Source organism: Myxocyprinus asiaticus, chromosome 13, assembly GCF_019703515.2.
Source record: "Myxocyprinus asiaticus isolate MX2 ecotype Aquarium Trade chromosome 13, UBuf_Myxa_2, whole genome shotgun sequence".
Classification (NCBI taxonomy): domain Eukaryota; kingdom Metazoa; phylum Chordata; class Actinopteri; order Cypriniformes; family Catostomidae; genus Myxocyprinus; species Myxocyprinus asiaticus.
In genome coordinates, this window is record NC_059356.1 from 21,426,018 (window position 1) to 21,435,509 (window position 9,492).

Genomic DNA, 9,492 nt, shown 5'->3' on the forward strand with positions numbered 1-9,492 from the left:
AGAATGGATTAATCTGTTAACCAGCAGATGGGCAGGTTATATGCACCTATAAAATGCCCCCGATTCATGTTTCTCAAACCCTTTCTTTAAGCTCTCAACATCCATTGCCATTTTCCACTAGATTCCCAAAACCTTGGCCCCTTGGGTGATGATTCATGTGATTTCTGGAGTGTTTACGGGTCTGTTTCAAATTGCTCAACCCTGCACTGCCTCAGCTATAAATATCAAGGAGCATCCAAAGACCTTTAGTAGTGCTGAGCAGAAATCAAGTCAGAAAATAGATGTGAAATGTTCAAAGATGTAAAGAGTACTAATGAGATAGCAATTACTCAAGGATACATGACTTTTACAAGGAATATTAAAAGGGGGGGTAAAAACAAATTACATTTTCCAAATAAGTGAAAGCAAAAACAAAAACAAAAAAAAAAAACACCACACACACACATTAGAAACACCATTCAATACATATTTAAACCTACATTTTTGAGATCTAAAATGAAACTACCAATTAACAAACCCCTGTAGTTCTAATATACTGTTGAGTAAATATATTGTTCATACACTGTTGAAGGTTCTTACCTTTTCTATTACAGAGAAAAATCTGTAACCTCTCAAAAACACATTGATTTTCAATAGAAATACTCTGCAAACACATTTTATTGAAAAACATTTCCATAACAGCAATGTAAAGTTAAGGGACAGAATGCTGTCACTTTGATATCCAAGAATAACAGCCATCTGGCAAGTTGGATTCATGCGTGAAATTTTTGGAACGACTGTTCAGTGTTGTACATGTTTGCTTCACAAGCTGGTGCAAAAACTACAAAAGGTACACCCACCCTATTCCAAAAACAGCAATACTTGCGCTTCATTTAGCTTGTACAAACAGCTACTTTTGTCAAGTATAAAAGACAAACAATACCTGAAAGTCAATTTCTAAGGTTCTAACCCTTCCAGATTTCTTGCCCAGTCAGTTCTTGCTTTTGGACAAATCTACAAGGTATTACAGTATGAAATGGTGCCATAAAGAATCCACTATGACAAACAGCTGGGTGAAAGACAATGTAATATAAATACTTTAGAATCCATAGGGAAGCACACATATGGCACCAAATGAGATTGTTTTCTTTTCTACCCCCACAAGTTCTGTAAAAGCCATGTCAATTCAAGACTCAAATTACACATTTTCATATGTTACTCCAAATAATATTTAAGGCATAATGTTATGATCACATGCCCCTCAAGTCTTTCACCATGTGACTTGGTTTAAATCCAAAAAAACTGAAGCCAACATCTCTCCTAACCTGGCACTGAGACAGCATGGGGTTCAAAAACAGGTTTCCTTTACTATGTTCACGTACAAAAAGCTTTGGAAATACAATTTAACAACCTCACTTCCCGCCATTATGCATGAACGGTGAGCCAATTAGAATTATAACACATAGTTATTTGTTGCTCTTAACACTTTAAAACCCTCTGTGCACACTACATCCATTCCATTTGGCCACTAATGTATCCTTTCAAAAACAACAACAACAAACAACATATTCTGTAGAATCTTGTCATTCTGATAGCGAACTAGCCGAATAACAGACCAAAATCTGGTTTCCTTTTCTAACAGAGGAAATTTGGCTATTGAACAGTTATTATTGGAAAGAATGGAATGTTCAGGCAGTTCCCAGGAAACTAAATCATTCCATAAACGTATGATCCGCTCACTACCATGTATGAGGCCATTTATGACAAATTAAGTCAAAGTACAAACAAACACACCAGTGAGAATGAAGTCAGTGTGATGACCACTTTGAAGGGGAACACTTTAAAATAAAAGCTCTCATATAATGTTGTTGGAATTAATAATTCAATTCAAATAAAACTTTAGAGAACACATAAGCTTGAGAGCTTTTTATACCCAAGAAATTGCATGAAAGTAGCTAAAATAATTAGATCTGTGCACACGCTCTAAACAAAAATGCATTTTTTATTCTTTAAAGATCTAGATGACTCAAAGCTCTGGGCAATAATCATAAAGTAATCAAAGTTAATCACCCGATACGGGTAAGCTGGTGCCAGAATGCAGTGACAATTTATTATACTACTGAAATCTAATTAGTATAAAGCATCCAATAACACGGTAAAAAAGTCACATCAGTCCAGGTTTAGAGCAACTACAATGAATATCAAGCTCTTAGTTAGAGGGCAAATATCCACAGTCAACTGCTGACACCTAAATGCCCCAGTGCAGTTAAATCTCCTTTCTTCAGAGATCTAAGGCTCTCTTTGACATCTGCATTACAGCTTCCAGTTGAATGGGGGGGAACAGAAGAATGCTTGAAACAATTTCATTATTTATAACTACAAAACACTTTTCTTTTTTTTTTTTTAAATAAATCAACAATATGTCTGTGATACTAACATTTTATGAATATTCCAAGCTTCAAAAAACTAAGACAAACCTGAGATTCCCTAGTTCAAGTTCACAGTTTCATCATATTACTGGGATTTTTATATTATATTTTAATGTAACTGTTCAAATAATTACAATGGTGCAATCTTGATTTTTAACAGGATCTTAGCATTGTTGTCATATCCATTATATAAACGGCATTCTGTTTTACATCTGTTACAAATTATTTGCATTGGGTCCAGCCCCAGGACATGCACAATAGCAGTAATTATATCAATACGGACTTAGATTTAACAATTTTTCCCAACAATAGTGCTACAACTACTGCCATAATTGAGTACATAATCAAACTGCTACACATTCATTTCACTTATTGCACATGACAGAAACCACAATTTCCCAATAATTGACCGAGATGGCAAAAGATACTATAATCTACTGACTGCTTCGGTGAATACAGAGAAGCATAGTAAACTAACAGTGTTTTTTGTTTTTTTAACCTCCAAACTCAATATCCTCAAAGCTTTTCTGGCATTCTTGAAAGTCAAGAGGGACATCAAAACACAATGTTCTCATCAACATTCAATTACACGCAGTAAATTATGGCCCACTAGCTATATGTAGCACAAAAGCAGCGTTCATGGATTTTTCCTGAAATTTCCTAGATTTCTCTCTTTTCCGGAGACTGAACATTTCAACTTAAAAAATAATTCTCAGGTTGTACTTTGGTAATCTTACGTGGTATATTTTGCTTGTGTCTTTTTTCCATGATACAAAAATATAGTGCAATGACAGTCATACAACATTAATGAGCCATTTAGTTATTTAGCTGCATATGAGGATACACTGCATTTGCGTGTAAAGCCTTAGTCATAACAACACCAGCATTTACGTAATTAAGCTTTTAGAAATGCGACTTCTTGACGAGCATAATTTTCCCTTGACATGCAGCATATTATAAGTGGAGAGTTTGTGAACACCTCTAAACATAAGTATAAGACACTGCACCTTAACGGAGTAACAGGGAAGGCAATAGTTTAACTCTTAGCCCTGTGGAGGGGTCGGGGAGTGATGGAAAACAAATGCGGCGATTTCAGTCATGAAATTAGAGTACTGTCGATTTCAATAGATGGTGGGTGAAAATGTTAAGACTTTTGCCCAAAATAAACTTCGTGTTTTACCTTAAATAGATGAATATTCCAACATGCAATACTTTCCGTGTTTTAAGCATTTTCCTTGAATGCTGCGGCAGGCTGCAAGTGTTCGCAAGCGAGCAATGACGAACATAATGCGGGCGAGTTCTGCTCTGTCACGCGCCACTGCACGATTACGGCAACTGTTCGCATAAATGTGTTCATGATTAGAATTGAACGCATGGCTCGCTCTGTGAATACTGTGTATTAAGAGACAGCATTATTACATTTTCTCGTATTTTATACACAAGCGCGTGTAGTAACGTCATCCGTAAAGCCTTAAAATGATGCATTAAAGAATATAAAAATACTAGTGCAATTAAACCTAATTTCCACCTGTATGTAAAGTGCTGCCAAATGTCAAAAGTGTGAAGATCTAAACAGCGCTGCAAATAACATAACAGAGAAGCCAGGCAGCAGAAGTTCGAAAGTCACTTGCGTTTTAATGTTGTTTTTCTTCCGTTTAAATGAGTGAAATTAAAATTAAAAACAAATAATAAATAAATATATGTTCAAAAAGAAAATGCACTTACTGTGGTGAGAATGCATGTTCATGGCCGGCGACAGAAATTTTCCAGTGTGTAGAGCCGCCGGGTGCCCCGCGCCCAGGTGACCGGGAGACGGTGGTATTCTACCGGCTGCAGCGGCCGCGCCGAGTCGGTGTGATTCCATGGCCAAACCCGAGAGCAGGGGCGGCGGTACGTGCACGGATCTGGCGGGTCCGAAGTCTCGGCCATCCATCATCCACAATGACCAAAGTTGATCAAAGAAACAGTCCGATCGGGTAATTCCGAATGAGCCAGTCTTGTTGGCTATAATGTCCCTAGATTTCTAGGCAAATCCGTGTCCTTATCCGGCATTCTGCCGACCTATAAAAACAAAACAGAACAAGAAAATAGTCTTGCATAGATGCGGATGACTGCTAAACTAAGTCCGAAATCATTTCGGAGATGAACACAAACAGTGCTGTCATGTAATGACGCAGTTTTAATCCCAAACAGGTCGCTGGAAAAAGAGAGTAATCTTCTCCAGAGCAAGTGCTGAGGATGCAAACGAGGGACGATATTACAAACTGACATCGAAACGTTAAAATTATACTACAAGTCCGTTTTAGGATAAACAGCGGTGGTAATACCTCTGGTTAATGCGACAATCCAGCTGCGTTTCGGTGGAGAGACCGAGCAGTCGCGCGATGAGTGACCGTTCGTGCAAACGGATTACGAGCAGAATTATAATTGTTCGTAATATTGTTTAATTACAAGTAAAAGGCGAGGGACCTCCTATAGTTGCTATTTAAAACGCCACATTTTGATGTGATGCAAAGATAAAGCTATAACAACCATGTTGATTAGAAAACAATATTCTATGTTTGGGCTTCTCGTGCCTTTTAAAGGGCTCAAACAAACAAGGTTTATTCATATCATTCTCCTCATACGTCTGTTTTAATCTCTAAACAAGCAAATAATGAAGATAATATCCTCTCCAACGAATTACCTCATCGTTCGGGTTCAACACGCCGATATACATGCAGTTTGAACGGGTTGTCACAGCAGCCTCGTTGTTGTTTTGGGCATTATTAGCTTCAAATAGATGCTAGTGTACTTTCATTTGCTCATGTTTTACTTCTTGTTCCTTTTTAAGATTTGTTCGGTCGTATCATCACGTTTTAAGATCGCCCAAAGCTAATATTGCAGGAGTTAAACACAGCATTGCGTGTTTATCAGAAGGGCTTGCGCCGAAACATCCATTAGCTTGAATGTTGCTATGAAAATGTTACGATTACGGCGATTAGATCCCAAACGCTGAGGGAAATATTGCCGAATCAAATGTTTTACGTTTTCGTGCATGTTTTACCAGCCATGCTTCACGACGGCAACATCAGCCCGACCGACAGCCACGTTTCAAACTTTCCCGTTTTCATTTCCAGCACTGAAACTTTTCCGCCCAAACGTTCAACGTTCAAACTCGGTGTTGAGTGGCTTACGGATAACGCACTACTAAATCTAACCTCGTTTACAAAACAATCCCCCCATTTTTATCTCAAAAGCAGCGCATTCTTTAAAAAAAAAATAGTCTCCGGTTTTGCTTTTGCTTCGTAAACAACACGTTACTGGAAACGGATCATATGCAGAGCAACTGCTATCAGCGTCTTACTTGAAATGGCGATTCAGTTGATAAAATCCAGTTTCTCCGAGAAATCCGCGAGACGTGTGGTGCAAAATGTCTTAGACTCCATTTACAAACCATCCGTAGTTACGCACAGCGAAAGCAAATACAGGGAAGGCCCTGCGTTCAAACCGCCGTAGCCCTCGGTAAACTCTTCTGCAATGAAACGAGCATTGTTAAACAAGCTCCGCCCACACGGACACGTTCTGCAGCGAAGCATTCGATTGGTCTCTCGGAGTGTCCATCAAGTCCGTGTAAACACGTTGGACCCTCGCCAGCTCTATAAAACCAATTATGGAACAAGGAGGTTGAACTGTTTCAAGCCCCCCTTCCTTCAAGACTTCGACGATCAAAACAAGCAAAGAATTTTTGGAGGGCAGTTTCAAGGCCGCTCAAACTCGACTCATTTAAAAAGACGGATGCGGATTTATGAACAGGCTGCAAGTGTGGAGTCCAATCTCGTGTTACGGTGTCGTCTAAAACATGGCATGGTGTTTGTAGGCCGACTACGCTACTGTGAACTGGACAACATATGATGGAAGAAGGCGATTTAACATATATAATTCTCTAACCCATTTGACCAAAAGGCTTTTCATTTCTTGATGGTAATAATTCAACCGTATTGTATGGTTTTGCACGTCTTTTTTTTTTTTTTTTTTTTTTTCAAATTAAAAACAAAAAAAATTATAATGTCTGTATACTGTTGCCTTCTTACAATTTAATAAAAAGGATCATTCTGATCTGAAATTATACATAAAGTGATAAAAGGAAACTGGAAAATATGCCTAGACTACTGGAGTTCAATGAATATTCTGTGAAGCTAAATTCAAGGTATTTGTGGCATAATGTTTATTACCATAACAAATCATTTACACTCGGTTACAGTTAGGGACTTACAATAGACCCTATTCAAGCTAACGCCATCTTTGATTTTTAACAGGAATGAAAACGAGGCTGTGAGGGATATATTTACCATCACTTCAATGGCACCCACGGTATAAAGCTCCTAGATCACATCTGATTTCCCACATCTCATGTTGTCTGGAGTTTTTTTTTTTTTTTTTTTTTTTTTTTGTCTGCTTAATGTTTTTGGAAATATTTTATTTTAATGTTTTGTCACTGATATATCCAAAAACACTTTAAACTGCAGCACAGCCCATTAAAGAGACTGTACATCTATCCCTAACTGCCTTGTTGTCATTCCCGTCAAAAATCAAAGATGGCGCTAGCGTGAATAAGGTCTATTATCACACACCAGTGATACCACTATTACCGGTTTTGAAGGACTAGTCACATGTTGAAAGAAAAAAGTCTGTTAACACTCGTTTCCTCCATGTGTTTATTACTTTATTAAAACAAAACCCAACAAATGTTGACGGAATATGATGACTCTCAAGAGCCATCAGGCTTTTGCGAGCTTACATCAAGAAACTCTTGAGGGAAAACAGAACGACAAATGTCCTTCGTGTGCCAGTGTATTGCCGCTATGACTTCTGGGACTTCAAATGGGTTCTTGCTCAAAAGTCACCATCCGATGCACCCTTGATATTCGGCCTGATCAAAAACACCTTCGGGTGATTTTGTGCATTCTCTGTACTTGCGTTCTTGTCTTGAGTATTTCGGCGGTGGATGATGACGGCGAACAAGTTCATGAGAACGTAAGAACGCACACTGAGAAACAGCAAAGTCTTTCTAGCAAGTCAGTCCATGTTCTTTGGAACGCTCCTGGGAGCCTGTGAAGCTCCTACCTACTTGAATGGGGGAACACCAAAATCTCAAAAACTTCTTGCTAAGCTTAAGTAAAATCTGGTATCATAAATTGTGCTTCTTTACCTCATATTATGCTAATAAACTCAATTTTCCCAGCTTGTCTAGCTAATGTGCATGCGCGTTCTCGAGTTGATTGACAGGCGATGTCTGTATCTAAAAGGTGATTGGCTCTTTTACCTGTAAGGTGGGACTCCCTTTCTACATCCATTGACCACTGGGTGCTAGAGCTTCTTGGTTGGGCATTCCAATTTCTCCCATTAATTTTAATAGAAGTGGCCCGTCTCTGCTAAATAGTCTCTGGGAAACAGCCACTATGTTTATTTTAGCATTTATGGACTGGCCCCATTCACTTTCATTGTAAGTGCCTTACTGTAACCACAATTTTCCCTTTTTTAATAATAAATGAGAGACAAGTCAATATATTTTTTGTGGAAACCAACATTAAGCCATAAATGCTGTTAATTGAGCTTAATTTGTAATGAACCCTGAATATTCTTTTAAATTAGACTAAATCCAGGCTAAATAGACTATGTTCTGAGACAGTCAAGAAGAAAAAAATAGTTAATTTGGTAACTTTTCTGAATAACCATTCACTTCAAATGCATTTGACAGTCATTGAAGCGTGACCTCGTGAATTTTCACTGAACTTGAACTACAAACTCGGTGATCCATCGATCAGTTCACCAGACCTCTTCACACTGGGGGGGGAGAAGAGTACAAAAAAATCTGGTGCGGTTTCAAACCACCCATGTCGCGCGCCTCTCAATGAGGCGGTTTCAAGAAATCCTCGTGAAGACACAATACAGTGCAAACGGGTCTGACAAGAGGAAAAGACCTATGTGAATTCTCAGGGTTTAAAAGGAAATGTCTGAATAAAAAAATAAAAAATTACAACACTTTTGTGGGGGGAAAAAACTCCCCGAGCTTTGGAGTGCCCATTCTCTCCAAGTACTCGCGAGGACAGTAGCGCTGATTTGCTGTGGAAACGGTTCATCGAGACGATGCATGGCCATCAGTGCAGTCCTAAAGGCGCATGGCTATCTGAGGATGATGCATTCGGGTTTGTTCATGTTGCCCATTTTTAAATGCACTATGATAAACTACAAATTTTCGTACTGGATTTGTTGGTTATAACATACAGCGACGCGCCAATAAAAATCTGCATGGATTTTTTGATGCATGCTTGGAAATGTACTTTCTCCCGACCATTGTTCATGGTGACCCATCATCTCGGTTGTTAAGGTGGGTGTTGAATGCGTCTTATGGAAATAAACATTTTGCATTTATTAGAGCCTATATGTTTGTGATCCATCTGCTCAGGTTTACTGAAATAAATGGCGTACACCATCCGGCATTTTTCCTATGGAATTAATGTGATGAAATAAAACAAGTACTTATAATCTAAAGAATTTAAGAGTAAAAAACGGATTTTATTACGCTAGATTTATTCATCCATGTTCACTGAATAGTACGAATTTTTTATTTATTTTTTATTTAGGAAAATCGTTTAAATAGCCTACATAGGATGCCCAAACACTGCCTTCATTTAACAGCATTTTCTACAAAACGTTTGTGCTGAAAACGGCTTGTAATTAAAAACAATAATAATAATAATAATAATAAACATAACATATTATTTCTGGCATAATACATGCACAACACAGATATAGTCATAATATAAAACAGAAATGTTTTATGGTTGATGTGTTACACATCCACCATAAGAAAAATAAATGTGAAGTCCATATAAAGAAAATTAATTGCAAATTTGAAAAAGATAATAACTTAAACACATTCTTTGCAAAGGGCAAAATATCCCATTGCAACTTGCACGCTGCATGACTAAGAAAATGTTTAGGTCTTAGAAATGCTTCAGACATGTACCTCAAAACTTATAATATAAATATATTATATGAAAGTGCACTTAAAAATAAAGTGAAAAATTATATGAGGAAA

The 9,492-nt window shown here is 37.8% G+C and overlaps 1 protein-coding gene across 3 annotated transcripts in view; it reads right to left on the bottom strand.

The window, feature by feature from the left end:
* Positions 1–5,920, bottom strand: part of LOC127450156 (trinucleotide repeat-containing gene 18 protein-like) — a 97,425-nt gene extending 91,505 nt beyond the window's left edge. For 2 of the 3 annotated variants that reach the window (XM_051714001.1, XM_051713999.1), the window contains exons 1-2: positions 5,755–5,920; positions 4,134–4,469 (exon numbers count right to left, since the gene is read on the bottom strand). In XM_051714001.1, coding sequence (XP_051569961.1) covers positions 4,134–4,344 — 211 coding nt within the window. In that variant the 5' untranslated portion in view covers positions 4,345–4,469; positions 5,755–5,920. Of the gene's footprint in view, positions 1–4,133; positions 4,470–4,735; positions 4,783–5,754 lie in introns of those variants that run through there. The other variant, XM_051714000.1, reaches the window with a different exon arrangement.
* Positions 5,921–9,492: the final 3,572 nt, after the last annotated feature.